At 53.0% G+C, this 20591-nt stretch overlaps 2 protein-coding genes across 2 annotated transcripts in view; both read right to left on the reverse strand.

Annotated features, from left to right (window-relative positions):
- LOC121165637 (kinesin-like protein KIF9) overlaps positions 1-5255 on the reverse strand; it is a 28967-nt gene extending 23712 nt beyond the window's left edge. Inside the window, exons 1-3 of the mRNA XM_040994334.1 lie at positions 4973-5255; positions 2741-2838; positions 1343-1508 (exon numbers count right to left, since the gene is read on the reverse strand). Coding sequence (XP_040850268.1) covers positions 1343-1508; positions 2741-2833 — 259 coding nt within the window. The 5' untranslated portion in view covers positions 2834-2838; positions 4973-5255. The remainder of the gene's footprint in view (positions 1-1342; positions 1509-2740; positions 2839-4972) is intronic.
- Positions 5256-7860: 2605 nt separating this feature from the next.
- The window catches only part of LARS2 (leucyl-tRNA synthetase 2, mitochondrial), a 101351-nt gene continuing 88620 nt past the window's right edge, over positions 7861-20591 (reverse strand). Inside the window, exons 18-21 of the mRNA XM_040994335.1 lie at positions 20217-20294; positions 18634-18745; positions 12167-12294; positions 7861-9646 (exon numbers count right to left, since the gene is read on the reverse strand). Of these exons, the coding sequence (XP_040850269.1) occupies positions 9467-9646; positions 12167-12294; positions 18634-18745; positions 20217-20294 (498 nt within the window). The 3' untranslated portion in view covers positions 7861-9466. The remainder of the gene's footprint in view (positions 9647-12166; positions 12295-18633; positions 18746-20216; positions 20295-20591) is intronic.

The following is a 20591-nucleotide window of genomic DNA, read 5'->3' on the forward strand; positions in this document are numbered from 1 at the left end:
TTTCATTGGAAAGGCGGATATACAGAGAGGAGAGACAGAGGAGAGAAAGGTGAGGACCTTTAACCACTTGCGCCACCGCGCCGGGCCCTGAAATCCACTCTTGATGGCTGTCAAGCACAAAACTTCAAACATCCCAAATGGGGAACAGTCCAGTCAGCAGCCACCACATGGCAAAGTCTACAAACTGAGATAAGAGTCTTTTAAAGGACTCCTAACACTTCCAAGATTTTAAAAGAATCTTAAATAAAGTTAAAACCAACAAGCCTGTATTACTTTCCCTATAAAGAAGCTAATTTTAAAAAATTACTTGAGGGCCCGGCGCAGTGGTTAAGGTCCTCGCCTTGCACGCCCGGGATCCCATATGGGCGCCGGTTCTAATCCCGGCAGCCCCGCTTCCCTTCCAGCTCCCTGCCTGTGGCCCGGGAAAGCAGTCGAGGACAGCCCAAAGCTTTGGGACCCTGCACCCTCGTGGGAGACCCGGAAGACGCTCCTGGCTTTGGATCGGCATAGTATCGGCCATTGTGCTCCCTTGGGGAGTGAATCATCGGATGGAAGATCTTCCTCTCTGTCTCTCCTCTCTGTATATCCGCCTTTCCAATGAAAAAATAATAAAAATAAATCTTTAAAAAAAATTACTTGAAAGGTAGAGAGAGACGTCAACAGCTTCTGTCCAATGGTTTATACTGGCGTTCACTCCAGGTTTTCCACATGGATGGCAGGGACCCAAGAGCTTGAGCTATTGCTGGCTGCTAACGTGTACTCCTAGGGTGCATTTTAGTGGGAAGCCGGAATTGGGAGAGGAGCTGAGAGTTTAACCCAGGAACTTGGATATAAGGCATGGAAGTCCCAAAGGTGTCTTAACTATTTGTCCCCATTTTTCAATTTATTAAGAAAATTAAATATTGTTTAAGGTTTTTGGCAATAATGTAAATAATCCCATGTGAGAGTGTGAAGAGCACATTGGTTGTGCTGGTAGAATAACAGAAAAAGCTCCTAGTGGGTAGCTGAGAGAAAAAAAAGCTTGGGCTTCCATCAAATGCATCAGAAAAATTTACATTCCAAACTAGTACCTGTGAGATCTTTACCAGAAAAATGCCAACCCCCTGGGACCTATAAAAAGCCAAGTCTTTTAAAGTTCTGATGAGGGTGAGACCTGAGGGCACTGGATCAAGCCACGTCACAAAAAAAAAAGTCCATTTTCTATCACACCATGATAGAGACAGACAACTCAGCAAACCAATGATTGTTTTGCAAGGGAGGTTGCATTTTATTTTATTCACCATAAAATCCTGGCCCTTTTCCCTCAGGTGCTGTTAGATCGCCAGTGAACCGACTACGTTACCATTATAGCCGTCGAGGGCCTGGGAAACCACCTCCTGGGCGACTGTCTCGTAGACCAGGTCCTGGGAGGCATCATGAAGAACCCCGTCCAGCTTGAACAACCAGTCTGTCTGCTGGTGGTTGACAACTTCTCTCCTTGTGTCTTTCTTAAAGTGAATACCAATGGTCTGGGGAGACATGGAAAGTGGGGGTGAGGGACTGGAGAGGAGACAGAGGTATGGGTTTGTCAGGCAGGGCCTTCCTGGTGTGGGCAGATCCTTGGGGTAGCCTCTGGGAACTCCCGGGGGAAGGCCATGGGACCCCAGGCTGCAAACATCAGGGGGCTGCAGCACCTACCAGTTTCACCCTTAGCGTATAGGGTGCTATGTGGCTTGATCCTCCCATCGAAGACATGGGTCAAACCAAGTTGCCATGTTCTTATAAACAAGAGTTTGATATGTTTTCTAAGGAACAGTGAGCTATGACATGCCTGGGCACGAGCCCCACCCCTCCGGTCATCAGCATGAGGTCTCCCCAGCCACACCTGTGGGGAACACTTACTTCCACACACACGCTAGGGGCCGGTGTAATGAGATAGCCACTGCAGACAAGTTTCTCAACTGCCCAGACACACTTGGGCAAATGGAGGGAGTGCAATCTGCTGGGTATCAAGTGGGTACTCAAGGGCATGCCTCCTGATAGCCACTGGGCAAGCAGCTAACTGAGGAACATGCTGGGGAAGGCCAATTCCTCTAACAAGGTTAGAGGAAGGTTCCTGATGGAGACTTCTAATGCAAACAGATTTCTTGCTGAGACCTTCTGCTGGCTGCTCGAGCCCAGGAGCCAAGACCTGGCCACACAGGAAAACATGAAGACCCAAAAAAACATACATGTGAGCAAGCATGCCCTTAAACTCCCCTTATAAACAGTGTCTCAGTGCTGGCCACAGCAGGCCCGTGTGTATTTGCCAGATGGCACTATCTAATGCTTACGCTGGCCGAGGGCTCCTGGGACAGAAGTGAGGGTGCAGGGTTAGAACAAATCTTTCCAGTCTGCACCCAAGTTTCCTCCTCTGCTGTGAACAGCCTAATAGCAATAACTCAAGATGTTCTTACTATCTAACCCCACCTGCCAGGGAAAACGAAATAATGACACAAAGTTGTATAAGCAAGGGAAAATGTCCATTTTTCCATGTCAGGAAAAAGAATGAAGGCAAACTTATTAAAGGTAAACTTCTGAAGACAGTGGAAGATGGCAGCCTCATCCACCTCCTTGTTACCGTGATAAAGTGGATTGGATGTCACGGCCTCTGGGGTCCATCTGAAGTTCTATCAACTGTGTCTTGGTCCCTAGTGGGCGTGTGGAAACAGGGTCACGCTGCAGAGGCCCGGGCAGCTGAAGGCAGATACACAGCACTTACCTTGTTGTCATCTCCGTATGTGATCATCTCATGAGCAAAGTCATCAGTGGGTTTGACACGGACATACGCGTGAACTTTCTTCTTATTATCCATCACGGCTAGAGAGGAGACAACAGGACCGTGTAAGCACCAGAATACCAGAAAGGCACCTGCAGCCCTCGTTTTCCCACCCCAAGGAGCATCTTCCTGTCTGCCCCTTAGCACTGCAGGGCTCTGCATGGGACACTGCTCAGCAAGGACCTGTATGGCCCATTCTATGGGCTGCATCACCTGCTGTTACCAATGATCTCAGAGACCTGAACACAGAGCAAACAGAACACTCCTCTGAGTGGCCTAGCCTGGGAGGCTGTTTCTACAAACGTTCTATCTCTGATGTGAATCTAGGTATGTTTTGCTTGATTTACTACACTTTCTTCTAAAAAACGACTACTTAGGTTAGGACTGATTCTCCTTCAGTAACACATTTGGCTTCTGCCTCCTCCTAGGGTACACTTCAGCAGGAAGCGGGGCCCCTCTTGCACCAGACTGGCTCAGAGACAGACTCCCCATGATGTGTTTCATCTAGCCTGTAACTGAGTGTGCTCTCCTCTCATTCCAACGACAGAAAACAGATCACAGCCCTCGCGTCTGAAGCTGTACTATGGTTTCATTATTTCCTTTCCGCTAGCCACAGGTGCACCTGTCTTTCCCACTGACACCACCATGGATAACTACCAGATGCACAAGTACAATAAAACACTAAAATAAATGTATAGTGTGGCTTCATGGGATAGGATGGAAGTTTATAAACACAAGTGGTAGGGAGGTAAAATTAAAAAGAAAAAAAAGATTTTATTTCTTCGAAAGGCAGAGGGACAAAGTGAGAAGGGGAGAAATAGATGCAAGGGCCCATCTCAAGGCAACAATGAGGCAGAGGCAAGCAGAGACGCTACCAGAGGGATTAGTGAGATGTGCATGTGGCTAAGCATGTGCATGTAACAGTGGTTAAGCTGGGTTAATGCCCAGATCGCAGTCAACTGTCCAGCTCCCTGCTCATGTGCCTGGGAAGGCAGTGGATGATGGCCCAAGTGCTTAGGCCTTGTATCCATTTGAGAGACTTGCTGCTGGCCTCTGCCTAGCCCAGCCTAAGCCACTGCAGTCATCTGAAAGTGAACCAGCAGATGGAAGATCTCTCTCTCTCTCTGCTTTTCAGATAAATCTTAAAAAAAAAAAAAAGTGTCTCTCTATTTCTCCTTCCAGGCTCTGGCTAATCCTGTGACACAATAGTGACAGCTCACGTGCTGGGTCCCTCCCATCCCCTTGGGGGACTCGGACTGTGCCCAGTGCTCCTGGGCTGGCTGCTGTGGGTGGCTGGGGATGGGAGCCCTTTCTTTGCCTGTCTCTGCCTTTCAAGGGTGCCATGAAAGCAAGACCATGAGGAATGTAGTTTGGGGGAGCAGGAGGCCCATCTGTTTCCCCGAAGCCATCAATCCACAACAGCACGGAGTGGCACGAATGTCCAGCAACTGCCCTCCCCTCAGGACCTGGCCCTTCGCCTGCCAAACTGTCACCAGGCACCTGCACACGCAGTCACCCCCAGGCCCTTTTCATACTCAGGCTAAGGCACTGGGCATGCCTGGAGTTGTGCCCACCGACGCTGAGCCTTCTCCATGAGCCACACTTGTCTTCCTGGGGAACTGCCCCTCAGCTGGGAAGCCTGTGCCATCCTGCCCAGCCTCCCATACTGCTTGCTGGAGCCTCATTACAAGCTGTCTGGGGACAAGCACTGTGCCTTTTCTCCCCCCTTGAATCCACCACCAGAACAATGCCCAGCACAGGGCAGGTTCTTGGCTGGAAGTCTCAAGGCGGCCACTGGTGGGTCCCAAGGGCACACAATGTCACCCTCTCCACGGCACCCCTCGCCCGGAGCCCACAGCCCTGCCCGGTGACATTCGGTTTCCAGGTACAGGAAGCCTGCTCAGCCCCTGACCACACCTCACGTTCGCTCGTTACTGCCCTTCTCGTCCAGTAGCAGAGCCTGTGGGAACGTGTCCTCTCCTCCAGGGAATGGACAGAACTGCCGCCAGGCACCCCTGCCGGGTGGGAGGGCAGACTCGGTCCTTCCCGGGGCACCCTGACAGGGACGTCGGCAACAACGCCCGAGGAAGCGGCGCTCGCGGCCCCGTCTCCCTCCTCCCCACCCTCCCCGGCCCGGCCGCCTCCCTCGGCCGTCTCCCTGCTCTCCACCCTCACAAGTCTCGAGGTGGCCGCGCTCCAGCAGCGCAAAGTTTGCAAACGCCGACAGCTCCAAGCCCCGCGCGCGACTCGGACGCCCTGTGCACCGCTGTCTGGCGGTGTACGGTCGCCATGGCAACGGGACGTTTCGGAGGAATGCCGGGAGACTAGGAGGTAGCGGAAATGAGAGTCCGCGGTCCTCCGTCCAGGATTCAAGGTGAGCTTAGGGTAGCATTTGGGAGACGGGAACGATTAATCTGGAAAGGCTGCAAAAGCTGCGTGCGGGAAGCTAAAGTACGTGTGTAGTTGCACTATGAAGGCAGCCTACGAATCAGGAAACGGAGCGGCGGGGCTTCCGGCACAGAGATTTTATGTCGCTTACGGCGGCCGCGCGGGGCCCTCCATTTACAGCTCCGCGCTCTGGTCCCCTGGGGCGTCAAGGAGATCCCGAAGCAGGGAAAGCTCTGAGAGGTGACTCTGGCTGGAGACGCTGCGGCCTGAGAGCAAAGAGGCCGAGCAGCGTGCTGAAGGGCGGGGGACCGGGCGGAGGGATGGACGGGGAGTGGGGTGTGCTCGCCTCCCTCGCCCGTCACCCGGAGCGGCCAGGGTGTCCCTCTGCAGAGGAGGGGGCCGCGGCAGCCTCCACATTCGGATTGGCGCCGCTGAACCAGCCTCCCCGGCGGCGGCGACGTTGCTTTGTGCCCCTCGAGGGCTTCTCCTGGGAGGCATACCCTGCGCTTGATGGGCAGATTGCGATCTTGTGTCTCGAGAGCTTTTACCCAGGAGGACCCTGGAGGTCTCTGTAGGGGTAGTACCCCTTTTTGTATCCACCCCCCAAGGCTCCCCTTCCCCACCGAGGTGCTGGAGCATGGCGGGTCGGCGGGGACAGGGGAGCGCATTACCGGCAGGTGGCGAGACCAGATCTCCCGCAGCTTATCTTCTGCAGGGCACGCGATTTAGGCAAGGATGTTAAAGGGAAAGAAAGACCCCGGCTGGGGCGCCCTCCCATGACAGCAGGCGTGGCACAGGCCTGCCCCCTTCCCGCACCTTGCACGAGCTCATTCAGCAAAGCTGGCTTCTTCTGGGTCCCATCGATGGTGCCCAGAGGAGGCACTGTGGCCAGTGTCCGGCTCAGATCGCCCAGCCCTCGCCACACGCCGCCCCCCCCCCCATGCTGGGTGCCCCTGCACTGCAGGGACGTGCCCCCACAGCTGTGCCGTGTGCGGAGAGCCAGCTTTTCCAGGCACATGTGGGCTTGGCGGTTAGGGCTCTCAGAGCAGGATCTGGTCTCATAGTCCTCAGCTGAGCGGTACTGTGGTTGCCGGGAAGTCACAATTCGGCCCCTCCACGTGGAGGCCCTACAGCCAGCACTGGAATTCAAGTTCAGGGCTTCAGGCGTGGGAAGATGAGTCAGGGTGTTGCGTTCCAGCAGGCCTGGTCACCACTTCCCCTCCAGGGGCTCATTATCCCTCAGCCCTCCTCCATCCCGTGGGAGAAACCCGGGTGAGGTCAGTTCTCCTGGAGGGTCACTGGTCACACCCTAGTCCTGGTTGCTGGGGGCTCCTTATCCCCCCCCCCAACACTGATGACACCCACTCACCAGCCCCCAGGGCATTCCCGGTTTGCTCACTCCCAGATTCCATTCTCCTAACTCAGAGAGCCTTTGGCTGCCCACACTGGCAGCCAGGCAGGGACCCAGCCGGCAAAACAGCTGCTTTCCACAAAGCACTGAGCGAACTCCTGGCCTTGTGTCACCTTTTGACCCGTGGGGCCCAGCAGTTAAGAGAAACTTTTAACTCCAGAGCTAAATTTTGCCTGGGGATGGGTGACAGGGCAGTGGCACCAGGCTGTTTGTATTGAATATGGGGACGGGGTGCCCCAAGTACAATGAGCCCAGATTGAGGGCAGGGGTGGTCACTTCCTGTCTGGTCCTCAGCAAGCCAGATGACCGCGTTGTTATCTTCCTGCTTGCTCCTGCCTGCCACCTTGCATCTGCCAGTTCTGTCTATGGGCCTGCACTTGATACAGAATAAACGAGCAGCTAAGTGGGCAGCATGATGTCTCCAATGGTGAGAAAAAGAAAAACCGAGGGGAAAGGGCTCTTACCATTCTTTGCCAAATTGGTGTGTTCCTATTATTAAAGTAGTTCCTGGTCAATAAAAATTAGAAAATGTGTAATCAGAAGGGAAAAAATAACTTGTAGCGTTCTCGCTAATCAAATGAATTGTGGGTGAATTTCCTTTTCTTTATAAGGATTAGAATGTAAAAAAAATGAGTGGGATTATATGTGTATTTTGCTTTACTCATTAAAAAATCCACTTTGCTTATTTTCTCAACATTATCAACTTAAAAAAATTTTTTTTTTTAAATTTGAAAGGCAGAGTGACAGAGAGAGATGGGGATAGGCAAGTATCTTGTGCAAAGGACCACAAGGGCTAGAACTGTGCCAGGGGCACGGAACTCCGTCCACGTGGTGGAGGGGCCCAAGCACCTGGGTCGTCTGGAGCACTGGCAGGGAGCTGGACCACAAGTGGAGCAGCCAGAACATGAATACATGGGATGCTAGCTACCTCTTCTTTCACGGATGGCATGCATCTTGTTTGTCTTAACCCCTTCCTCGAAGCTATTTAGGTGGGGATGAAGGATACCCGTGCCAGGTTAGTCAGAGAACAATTTCATTCTCTTTGGCAGACAGCTGCCTACTTCAGTGGAAGCACTGGCTGTGGAGCAACACCTTACTAAGCACAAACCTTCTTCTCTCACTTTCCCAACAGAAATAAACCCAGGGGCTGGTTCGGGTCCTGGCTGCTCCACTTCTGATCCGTTTCCTTGGATCCAGGGCTGGGAAGGCAGTGGAGGATGGTCTCTGTACCCACATGGGAGACCTGGAAGAAGCTCCCGGCAGAGTGGTAGAGAGTGAGGAAGGGACAGGGAAGAAATCGATCCCCTGGTTCGCTTTTCAAATGGCCATAGGCAGACAGGTCTGGGCAAGGCCGCAACCAGAATTCACGAATTCCATTTGGGTCTCTCACCAGGGTAGCAGGGGCCCCGAGAATTTGGGCCACTCTCCATTGGCCCCCCAGGCTCATTAGCAGGGAGCCGAAGTGGAAGCAGAGCAGCCAGGATGTGAACTGGTACACTGATATGGGATGACAGAATTATAAGTGGTGGCTTGCCTTGCTAGGCCACAGCACTGCTCTCTTATGGGGTTCCTAAGATTCCTGGTGCCCAAGCCACAACCCAGACCAATTAGAATTTCTGGGTGGGGGAACCAGACACAGCTGGTCTGAGCAAAGTTTGAGAATTACCGAACTCATTACTGATGTGTATGAGCCAATGTGGTCCAGCAGAGATTAGGTCCCACATGCATTTGTAATGTTCCGTGCAGAGCCCAGCCCACAGCCTTGCTGCTCCTGACTAACCCCTAGAGTTGGAATATGGTGCTTAACCCAAGCTCACACATGGGTCCCCAAATAACAGATGAGGAACATTTGACTGCTCTGAAAGTCATCTTTTAACCACTGAACCACAGCAGGGACCACCTATCAGGCTGCTTCAGAAAAACGCTGACGCTCAGCATGGTAGAATGGCTGGCTTCCCCGCTCCTTCCCCTGTGTCTCAGGCCAGCTGTGGGAGGAGTGCCTTGCTGCTGACCTCACAGCTTGCTGGGGTGATGATTTGGGTCCATTCCTGGCCACTTCCCCACAGGAGGCAGTGCCTGGATGGCATCAGCTCCACCAACTGAGGAGTCACTGCCATCAGTGGCCCACATGGGCCACCTGGGAGCTTGCACTCCTGCCAGGCTGGGCCGGGCTCTGGGAGGAACCCAAGGCTGAGTTTCACTTCACTGCAGCAAATGTCACGTCCCAGGGTTGGGGTTGTGACGCTGCTGTTCCTTACCGTCTGGAAGCGGAATGGGTCAGGTCTGGCAGGACATGCCACCGGCCCGGGAGGAAGAAGCCTGGGCAGTAGGAGGGGAACAGCTCCTCCCCGCCCTGCCTTTGGGTTCTGATCCCAGCACTTAGCTCCACATATGGGTACTTGAACATGAGCCCAGTGCTTCTTCATGTGGCCTGCAGGCAAGGAGACCACCCAGCGCTACTGGGAGGCATGGCTCCCGGTGCAGTGCCTGGCACAATGCCCCCAAACCTGTGTGCTTCCTCGGGCCAGCCTTGTATCCCAGGCAGAGCCGAGCTAGAGCCTCCTGGGTGGCCAGAGTGTCACTGTACTTCCCATTTGCTTCTCTTTTCTTCCTGTCCCTGTCCTTGCCCAGGTCTCTTGTGGCTTCTCATGGGGTCAGGTGCCATCCACCACCCTTCAGTGACCCCCAGGGCTCAGATTTCTCCTTAGCCCCAGCCCAGGGGTGCCCTGTTGACTGCAGTTAAACACGAAGGCATGTTCAAGGTGCTGTGATCTTCTCCCTCCCCGGGGCCAGCAGACTCTGTCCCCTCATCTCAGGCTTGGAAGGAGGTTCCTCGGTGGCCCCTGTGGGAGCTGCAGCCCCTGCTGCTGTCACTCTTGCACCAGGAAGTTGATGAGAGCCGTTCTAGGGGACAGGAAGGCCTTCTTGATGCTTCGCCCTTGCAGGAGCCTGACACCCAGCTCACTCTGGAGGACAAGCTGGTGGACTTTGTCCTGGTCCCGGGCCACTTGCTGGGGCACAGGAACTTTGCCGCAGGCTTTATTGTTAATCTGAGGAGGAAGAGAAGGCAAGGCAGTGAGAAATTTTTAAAGATTTATTTATTTTGATTGGAAAGGCAGATCAGATTTACTGAGGAGAGACAGAAAAATCTTCCATCTGCTGGTTCACTCCCCAAATGGCTGCGATGGCTAGAGCTGAGCTGATCTGAAGCCAGGAGTTTCTTATGGGTCTTCCATATGGGTGCAGGGGCCCAAGGACTTGAGCCATCTTCACTGCCTTTTCCAGCCATAAATGGGGAGCTTGATCAGAATTGGAGCAGCCAGGACATGAACTGGCACCAAAACTCACTGCTGCCAAGAGAAGGTGGCAGAGGAGAGGCAGGGAGCAGTGGGCACCTTACTTCCCAAGAGGATACAGTGCAGCGACATGGATGGGATAAGGGCCAGAAAGTTGCACAGCCAGCCAGTCCCAGCACTGCAACCATTTGGGGAGCAGACCAGAGGATAGATTTCACTCCTTCTCTACCTTTCAAGTAAGTAAATAAACAAATGCATAAATAAATCTTTTTTTTTTAAAAAAAAGCTTTCAATATTGTGTGCTTGATCTGGCTAAGTCTTCGAAGGAGACCTCACACCCACAGGAATACTGGGCTCCCTGGCAGTGAATCGCCGGCCAGTCTGCATGCCTCTGCTCCCTTGTGTCCAGGGGAAGGCCTCCTCTGGGTTTCACTCAGGCTGGGACACACCTGCTCTGATGGGGGCAGACTCAGAAAATCTGGGTTGCCGAGCTTGGTTTTCTCTACTGTAACCTAAAACCCAGAGTGTAGGAGGTGAACTCAACGGGGTGAAGTGACTGGCCTCCTTAGCCTTACTCTGGCGCCTGCTGCAGGGTAACCTCTCACCGCAGGGCTCAGGCATGGCAGTGATCCTCATCCTCCCAGAGAGCTCCCGGGCTTCCCTCGAGCCTGGCTGGCTCATCCCGATCCTTCTGGACCACGGCTGGGACTCTGGGAGCAGGCATGTGACCTCTGGCTATGGCTCTCCCACACTTGCCCTGGGACACTCTCCTCCATGTCTCCCTCTCCCTGGTGGGAAGTGCCAGTTAAGTGGGCACAGAAATCCAGCTGGAAGCCAACACTGGGCAGGACCCTCAAGGGCCCAGAGGCGAAGAGGCACCTGTGGTCGCTGGAGAGGCTGTGAACTGCCTGGAACTCCTGTTGTGTTTGGAGGAGGCCTGAATGTTCCTGCCTTGGATATTTCCAACTGGTGCCTGACAGGTGCCCCAGCCACGTGGGCTTCTCCTTCCCCGTCTGCCACCCTGACCCAACGTGAGGCTGGCCTTGTGGTGGCAAATAATGCTGAAGGCTCCTGCTGGCTGGGCCCCGTGCTGTGCAGTTTACAGGCATGAACCCATCCCACCCCATTTTACAGACGGGACAGCTTTAGGCACCTGGGGTGAAGGCACCTGTCCAAGGCAACGGTAAGTGGTGGCAACCAGACAGCCAGATATATTTTTCTCTCTCCTGTGCCACCCCAGCTGGGAATCATGCTCCTTCCTGCTGCCGCCCCTCACTCTGTTTCCATGGGGGAAATGCTACTGCTCCTCGGCAGCCAAAGCCCCACCCCTCCTCTCCCTCATGATGTGGTTCCCCGTCCCCACAGTGGCTGAAAGCGGGAAGGCCCCGTCTGTGTCACAGAAATAAGGATGGGGCAGCTGTGCATAGGCTAAGCTCATCTCTAGACCGGTACTTGGCCCTCGGTCCCTGGCACCATCCCCTCCCCTCTGACCCCATTCTCTCAACACATGGACAAGGCAGGCATTCTCCAGCTTGTAACTGGGGGAAGCTGAGGCGTCACGGAGTGCTCTGTAAAAGTGAGACTCAGAAGCAGGAGGTTGCAGAGCCAAGCTCTGGCACCTCAACCCCAAGGCTATAGAGTCTTCAGTGTGTCTGACAACTCAAGTGCTTCCCAGACCTTCACCCCTGGGCACTCAGCTCCCAAAAGTTGAGGATTTGCCCCTGTGTCCCTGGATCGGGCAAAGCGCAGGAAGTCATGGGCACAGAGAACAGAGGACGTGGACTACACTGAGCTGCATCTGCAGCTTTGATTTCTGCACCATAGGTGGGGCCCAGGGAGAGAGGTCTGATCATCACGTGGATCCAACCTCCAGCGTGGTGCCCTGAGCTGGAGCTCTGGAGCGTGTGCACCTGCAAGGAGCCCTCTTTAATTTTGAGGGTTTGCAGCTCAAACATTATCTACAATGATTGCGCCTATGATCTGGACTCAATCTTGGTATATATTCAACAGAAATTATAAACATTTTCACAGACTGAAACATCCCTGGACCCTAAACCAACCAACCCCAGGGGTAGCCGAGTGAAGAGTGCAGTCCTCAGATCCGGCAGGATGGCCTGGCCCACCCCATGGGCCCCTAGGGGTTCATGATCATGCACTGTGGGGGTGCGGTGACATGCAGAGTTGACGGTACTGCCTCCCACTGTGCTGGGTGTGTGGGCCACAGGCAGGACAGGCGCTGGCCATCCAGCTCTGGGGCTGAGAGTAGATACTCACCAGAACCGCCATCTCGACGACATCGGGCTGCTGGAGGAACTGTGGGTCAACAGCTGGCCATGCCTGAAGCAGCACGCCCTTGTCCCAAGCGTAGTGAGCACAGAGCTTTGTTGGCACCAGTGCCAGGCCTGCAATAGCAAAGGCACACAAGGGTGAGGTCACTCGGGGCAGAAGAGTCAGGGTGGGGGCGGATCATGAGAGCAGGACCGACAACTGCCATCCCAATACAACCCGGCTTGGAGCTGTCTGCCAAGGCCACGGGAGGTCAGGCCATGGCTCTGCAATCTGGGCAGGTGCTCGCCTGCTAGGCACATGCTCCCCAGTGGCTCAGAACTCCCTCTGCCCCCTTTCTGTGCCAGTGGAATCCAGAATCATGAGGCCACCCGGGCATGCTGCCCTGAGGTGTATGCCTGGACAACAGCTGCTGCCTTGTGGGTCATCCCCGCATGGCTGCCGATGGATGCTGCTGGGCTCCCTGAGAACTGGCTGCCTTCGCCAGCTTCCTTACCTGTGAACACCTAGGGTCTGCTAGGGACTCCCACCCTGCCCTCTTCTTCATCATTATGGTAGCTGAGCCATAGCCCCAGCAGGACTGCCCTCAGCACAGGACTACCTGAGCCAGGCAGCTGGTGCCTCTAGACTTCCTCCAAGGGCTTCCTGGCAGAGAAGGATTTAATTTAAAGGGTTTTATTTAAAAGCCTCTGTCGACCTCATGGATACAACAGATGCCCTCCACTGACCCCCCACCCCCGCCAGTGTGCAGGTGGCTCCTGGCTCTGGCTTGGTCTAGCACTGGCCAAGTGTCTATGTGCTGCAAGGCCAAGGGCTTGGGCCAGGATTAAATCCATACGCTCCTTCTTTCCTTCTTTCTGAGAGAAAGTCCAAAAGGGAAGACGAAAGGTAAACCTACAGCTGTGGCCCAGGGATACAGCTGCTATCTTGTCGTGGACTGGACCTAGCTGGGGCCCACACTGCACTCTGGGCAGACTGGCCTATCCTGGTGCTCTGCCTGAATTCTTGGCCCACTATCACAATTCAACTGCTGTAGCTGTCAAGTTGTGCATCTGACACTCATATGACATTCCTGGGCTGCCAGTCCATGTGAGGGAGAAGAGACGGCTGCTCTGGAGGGTCTGAGGATTAAGGGCACCAAAGTTCGTGGTGTCCAGCAGCTCCTGGGGGTGGGGGGCAGCCACATTCATTTGTTCCACGTCTAGCAGCTGTGCCTGTTGGCAGCAACAGAAAGATTCCTGCTCGATCCTCAGAGGGGAACCTATTAAAACTCCCACGTAAAGCAGAAATGGAGGACAGAGAAGGGGAGATGATCCTTTCTTTAGAGCTGGACCCAGCACGGCTTGTCCTGTGCGCCTGCTGCAGTGGGGAAGGTTTTCCTTCGCCGTGGCATGTGTCCCAGACTCCTGAGACAGGAAGGGCCCCTGGACAACGATGCCCCAAGCAGAGGCTGTCACAGATTTCATGGTAAGAAAATGAGGAAGCCTAGGCTTCCCCGTGCAGTTGGGGCGTGTATTTATCGTGGCTGGGCCCCACCAGGGTCTCCATCCAGATGGGAGTGGGGCTGGCCCGTGCCACAAAGAGGAACAGAAACTCGGGCTCCTGGCTGCTGCTGTGCAGTGTTTCTGCCTCCATATTCACCCTAGGAAAGTGGAAATGCCTCATCCCTGGGTGGCAAATGTAATCGTTTGGGAAGTTCGTGGACAAAGTCTGAATGCCGCTGGGAAGCAGTGACTGTCGCCTAAGGAATTGCCAGCCAGGCTTGTCCCTCCCATAGCATCCCTCAGCCTCCAGAATGAGTGCTGGGGTGATTGTGGGTTCTGGGCATGGCGGTCCTGTCATGGGCCTACTTTGGGTCTGCCTTCATCTTCACCTCATCCATGCCACAAGGAGGAGTGGGGAACATGGGGTAGTGAGACCCGATGCCCACCAGGCCTCCTCCTTCTGGTCTTATCAAACCCACGGAAGTGAAGTCACTGCACCTGGACAGCGACCACCCATACCTGTGAATGCACACCCACACACACATATGCACTCTTCTACAGAATCAGTGTGTTTACAATCCTGTTGCCATCAATGAATACAGCACATGCATGCAGCAAAACACAGCAGCTGCGTGGCTTTGTAGCTATTTTCTCTAATAAGGTTATAGAGAAAGGAATCTGAAATTGTTGATGAAGAAAAAACAGATGTGTTGCAAGTAGATGGAATCCTCTAGATGCAGAGTTACTTCCGGATGCTCAATGCTGGCTGAACTGTGGCTCACCAAAGGAAAGGATGGATGGGAAAGATGGAGAGCAAACGCACTGGACACTGGAGACAAACACCAAGAACGCAAAGATACCACAGATCTCTGAGCCTGGGGTTTGGTGCTGTGGCCCAGTAGGTTAAGCCTCCCCCGGAGCACCGGTTCAAGTCCCAGCTGCTCCAGTTCCAATCTAGTTCCCTGTTAGTGTGCCTGGGAAAGTACTGGAAGATAGCCCAAGTGCTTGGACCCCTGCACCCACATGGAAGGACTGGATGAATTACTTGGCTCCACCTTGGCTGCTGCCATCCTTCAGGGAATGAACCAGAGAACAGAAGATCTCTTTCTCTGCCTTTTCTTCTCTATAACTCTGCTGTTCTTATTACATCAATCTTTAAAAACAAACACTCAACTCCCCCACACAGAACTCTTAAGAATGGCCAGAGAAACAAAATGTTTCCTGAAGAGGGATTTAAAATGCCTCAAATACTGGTGCAATGACAAATCACTCCTTCTGGTCAGTTGTGTGTGTGTGTTACCTGTATTTATGAAAGCCTTTCTTTAGGGGCTGGCACAGTGGCACAGAAGACTAAGCCTCCAACTGCAGAGCCTGCTTCCCATTTCGGTGACGGTTCATGTCCTGGCTGTTGCACTTTCCAATCTAGTTCTCTGCTTATGGCCTAGGGAAATAGTGGAGCATGGCTCAAGTGCTTGGGACCCTACATCCATATGAGAGACCTAAAAGAAGCTCTTGGCTCCTGGCTTTGGATCGGCTCACCTCTGGCCATTGAGGCCATTTGGGGATTGAATCGGTGGATGGAAGATCCCTCTCTCAAACACCTTTCTTCAGGTAGATATAAATTGACAGGGCAGGCATTTGGTGTAGCCATCCAGACACCACTTGGGACACATGGGAGAGACAGATTGAGTTCCTGGCTCTGGCTTTGGCCTGGCCCAGGCCTGGCTTTCGCAGGAATCTGGGAGTGAAGAGCAGAGGAAACATCTCTGTCTGTCTCTTTGCCTTTCAAATACATAGTAGATAGATTCATAATAAATTCCATCCTCTCTCATGATCTGTTTCTGAGCTAGAATCTCAGCACTCAGGACTTGTGGGTTTAGAAAGGCAATTAGACAAACTTTATTGTGAAATAATTGTAGCTTCATGGGAAGTTGTGAAGAAAGTGTCGGAAGGTTCCATGTACCTTTCAGCTAGCCTCCCTGGATGGGAATATCTGGCATGATTACAGCACAATTTCAAAACCAGGAAACCTACTGGTACAATGTGTGTGTGTGTGTGTGTGTGTGTGTGTGTGTGTGTGTGTGTGAAGCTGTGTGTAGCCACCACAGTTAAGATGCAGCACTGGCCTCCGTGGCCGTGCCCCCTTCCCAGTCCCTAAACCCTATCGGCTGCGAACATGTTTCCCATCTTGTGGTATGTTTTACATTTTTCTTTCAAGAATGGGGCCTAAGTGGAGTCCCAGAGTGGGGAACCTTTTCCAATGAGCTTTCTGCTCAGTGTGCGGCATTCCCTGAGTTGCCCACTTCCCTCTGGTGCTGGCTGTTTTTCAGCAGGAGTGTCCCGTATGATGACCGTCCACAAAGGACGCCTCCAGCCTTCAACTGAAACCAGTGCTGGTGACATCGACTCCTCCACAGGTCTCTAAGCAAGCAGCTGGCACTTCTGCTCAGACACTGGAGAAAGCATGGAGCTCTCAGCATAAGAGAACTTCAGAGTGTTTGTGGCTGAATGGAATTAAAGAGATAAACTCATTTTGGTGCCAGAAAAAAAAAAGTTGAAACCCACGCATAGTTTTTAGATTTAGTTTTCCATTAACACCAACGTGTACACTTGCACTGTAAGGCTGCCAGGCAGGGCCCTGGGCAGAGAGGACCCTCTGCTCCCCACATTCTAGAAGCAAAGACTGGGGACATGCAGGAGGGAGTTTCTGAAAACCCAACTCTGTTGGTCCTTGCTGGGAGAAGTGGAGATGCTGACACAGGACAAAGGAGGAGGAACCAATGGGGGAGACCAGGGAGTTGAAATTGGAAGTGAGTGTTTTATAGCAAAGGAAGATGAGGAGGGAACTAATGGTGCCAATTAAAACTTAACGTGATCCCCAGCACTAAATGAAAGAGCCAGGCTGTCTAACGAGATCATAAAAGGCTGTAAAACGGAATGCCATCTGGCCTCACACTGGCAGGGCCCAACAGCACTGGCTCCCTAGAGGCAGGAATGGGTTTGTTTCCCAGCACAGCGACAGAGGGAGCTAGTGCATATCGTGAGGTCAGCAAGTCCCTCCTTCCCCCACCTGACAGGGCATGCTGAGAGAAGGGTTGGTCTCAGACACAGCTGCAAAATACTCAATGCAACGCCAGCAGCCGTGATGCCCCTGACCATAACTGAACAGCGTATCCAAAGGCTGCCATACCATGGCTAATATGAATTGAACACAGGAGACCCTGATGGTAGGAAATCAAGTATGGGGCACAAATCATACCAAAAGGGCAGAGGAGAAAATGAAGAGCCACCAAGTGAAGCAAGGGCATTAGTGGACAACTCTACCCCTGCTCGAGGTGATGGCAGGGAAGGAGAGAGGCTGCTTCCCTAACATGCTGAGGGCTGCCGGCCTACGGCCAGCATTCGGGAAACAATGAGTCCATGGGAAACTTGGGAGCCATGCCTGGCCGTGTGTTCACATGGGAAACTCTGGGGCCACACCCGAACATGTGTTCACATGTGGGCAATTTCAATGCCCTTTCTGGTGGTTGAAGCTTAAAGCTGGACATCATTATGTGGTACATAAACTGGCTGCCAAAGCATTCCACAGCATGAACTTCAGCATTTGGATGAAGACTTTGAAGTGGGAGCTTCAGATCCCACAGAGGGTAAAATCCAAGCAGAACTCACAGGCTGTCATGGCAGGGGTCGAGCTAGACAGGATTGTAGCCATCTTGCCTTGCCTCGCCCCCCAGTGGCACTGGAAGTCATCCCAAATTTTATGAAGTTATTCTCTTGCCTGACACCTGGAAGGTTAACATTTCTTGAGAAAGTCTGAATATATTTCAGTTAAATGTGGCCTTTTCCCTGTAGCTTTTTTTTCTCCTGGCTTGTGGCATGTGCACTCATTGTCTTACAGCTGTCCAGGATCACGCTTCTGTCCACACTAAGTCACATCCAGTAGGGATGCTGGGCTTGACAAAATCTGCACTTTCTTTGTGGCCAGTTTATGGGTTTATAGTGGAAGCAAGTCAACGGGCCCTTTCCTTCCTCAAGAATGAAAAGCACTTCCCTTTGGACAAAGACACCTGCTGACGGGATACCGGAAGATGAACTATCCTGTCTTTGCCCAAAGCAGAAAGGAAAGAACGCTCCTCCTCCTCCTGAGGGTTCACAGGACAACTCTGAGGGAGTTCCGATTTCTGACCCCTGCCTGCGATCAACAAGCCAGTGCATCTTTCCAGTGAGAAAGAAACAAACACAGCTTGGTGACAGGGGCATGCTGCCAACTCCAAGCTCTACCACAGCTGCGGCCCGTCTGCTGCAGCCTGATGGCCACTGGCATGGCAGGGATGTCAAAGAAGGCCCACGGATTCTTCTCGCTCCCCAACCATGCCTCCCATGGGTCAGCACACACTTCCTCTCCGAGACAGCACACTTTGGGACACTCAAGTAGGAGAGACCATGCGTGTAAATGCGTCTGCCGAGTCAAAGGCACTTTTGATGGACTATTTCTAGAAATACGGAGAGCCTTCTTCCATGCGCCATCCTGTAATAGCTTAATTATTCGACACTCTGCTTCCTCCCAGGAGGCTGACCCAATCCCAGTGTGAAGTGTGAGGTGAGGGCCCTGTGCTGTTCTCATGGTCAACCACTCTGCAGGTTAGTGGGCAGGCCTGCTTTCTCGCAGAGCACAGTAATAAAACACTGTCCAAAGGAGGGAATTTCAGATCTGAAATTAAATTCCCAGTGTCCTGGCTCCACTTGGCAAGCAGGACTGAACAAGAGTTTGCATTTGAAAAAAACATATGAGGTCAGGCCCTGGCTGGTCATGAGAAGGTACTGTGCTGCCATCAGGGGTCACATTAGTCTGGGTGTGTGATGTCCCTCTGGCAGGGCTGACTACAAGACAGCCAGGTGCCAGAGTCCACAGCTGAGGACAGCAGAGACCCCAGGAATATTCACCAAGAGGCATAGGAACCTGCCACGTACCTGCCCAAAGCTCTGAGGTGATGTGTGGGGCCATGGGTGCAGCCATTACCATCAGGGCACACAGGGCGTCCTCAAACTCAGGGCTGTGCAGGACTACATTCTCTGAGGCTTGCTGGGAAAGGGAAAAGAAAAATGTAAGAAGGTTGAGGGTTGCAGCTGAAGGATGCGTGAGAAAGGCCGCACTGACTCAGGGACCCAAGCGGGTGGGAAGCACCCTCCCAACCTCCCATGCTTTCCAGGGTCCAAGGGCTTACCCAGTGGGTCACAGCAGGAACAAGAGGCACTGTTGCAGCCCTGGGTCACCAAGTGCCAACCTGAGTGACCGCCACACCTCTGGCCTTTAGTCCCCAGAGGGAGGCCTGGGGGGCCGATGGAACCCTGAACCCCTCTGCTAGCTTTCTGTGGATCCAGTGACAAACACACCAAGTCCTGCTCAAAGCCGCCATCTTGCTCCTCCTTCCCATCCACCCTGCCCAGGGATCGCTGGGACCCCAAACCTTGAAAAGGTTTACCAGTTACAGTATGCACTCACTTTCCTCCAGAGGTATTGTTGTGGCACATCACTCAACCTGGCCATACAGAGTGCCCACCACTGGCTAGTTTTTAAGAAAGAAAAGATGGGAAGGACATTGTCTCTGTCCCCAGGGAGCTTACAGCTCAGTGGGGAGGAAACCTACCACCCACACATGAATCACAGCCATCCCAGGCTTCCACGGGCAGGTGTGCTCAGAGGCAGGTGGGCCATCAGCAGTGACAGCTGAAGGAAGAATGGTGGCTACGAAGATGTTGGGGGAAGATAATAACTTTCAATCTGCCGTGCCAGGGGGACTTCAAAAAGCTTCACAGAAAATGCATCAAATAGGGTTTAATTAAAACTTTTTTTTCTTTTTCTGCACCAAAATAAGCATTTTGATTTTATTTTCCATTGAGTTTTTAAATTTGTTACAAATGTTTCCCCTAGTTTTTAATCTACCTGCTTTAATGTACTGAAGATGTCAAGTGTCACAGAGTAAAAAAATCTATAAACATCTTCCACTGAAAAACATGGAGAGGCCCTCATTTCGCAAACTGGCTATCTGAATGCTGTCCAACAGCCAACCACTTGGCCAAGCAGGCTGGGCAGAACACCAGCGGTCATGCGCAATGAGGAGCTGGGCCTGCACCATACATGCTGTGTTTGATGCAGTGAGAGCAATTCTGACCTAGCTGAGTGAGATGAACTTCACCCAGTAATGCCAAGGAAGTGTCCAGGTCACCAGGGACTCACACAGTGAGGGCACAGGGACCAGCCAAGAACGAGGCTTGGGTCTGGTCCCAGGTTTGTCATAGGTCAGCCACCTCCTTGGGCCCCTGGAGTCCTCATCTGGAACATGAGGGAAGAAGGGAGTTTGGACTGGACAGCATTTGACAATTTCCCAGTACTGGGAGCAGGCTGTAGTTATGGAGAAAGTACTTCTTGAAGCCAACGGGGTCACACTAAGTGGGAGATCTTGTGGGGTCGCTCTCTTTCACCTGGCTGGGATCCTGCTGGCCACCATGCCACAGCTTACCCGGCCTCGTTGCTAAGGACCCAGGTCACTCACCGTGAGGGCACTGCTGAGGCCCATTAGCTGGGAAAGCACAGAATTGAGCGAGAAGTCCTCTGTGAAGTGGGAAGTCACCTGTTGGTAAAAGCTGAGTCACTCTCTTTCATACTTCTTCCAGCTCCTGCCCTCCCCTGCCCCCAACACCTGAATTATCAAAAAGAAAACCAACATGACGACATTGATGCAGTGAGAGCTATTTATACAAGTATTCACCATCTTGACCATCACTGTCTCCTTATCAGAGAGACCCTAACTCGCAGCCAGTGCCGTGGCAGGCATCTGAAACTGTGGTTAACATGTTGCTTGGGGTGAGGACATGATCCGGCTTGCATCCCTGCTCCGCTCTGAATTCCAGCTTCCTGTTAATGCACA

Source organism: Ochotona curzoniae, unplaced genomic scaffold (assembly GCF_017591425.1).
Source record: "Ochotona curzoniae isolate NIBS_2020 unplaced genomic scaffold, NIBS_Ocur_1.0 contig_908, whole genome shotgun sequence".
Taxonomy (NCBI): domain Eukaryota; kingdom Metazoa; phylum Chordata; class Mammalia; order Lagomorpha; family Ochotonidae; genus Ochotona; species Ochotona curzoniae.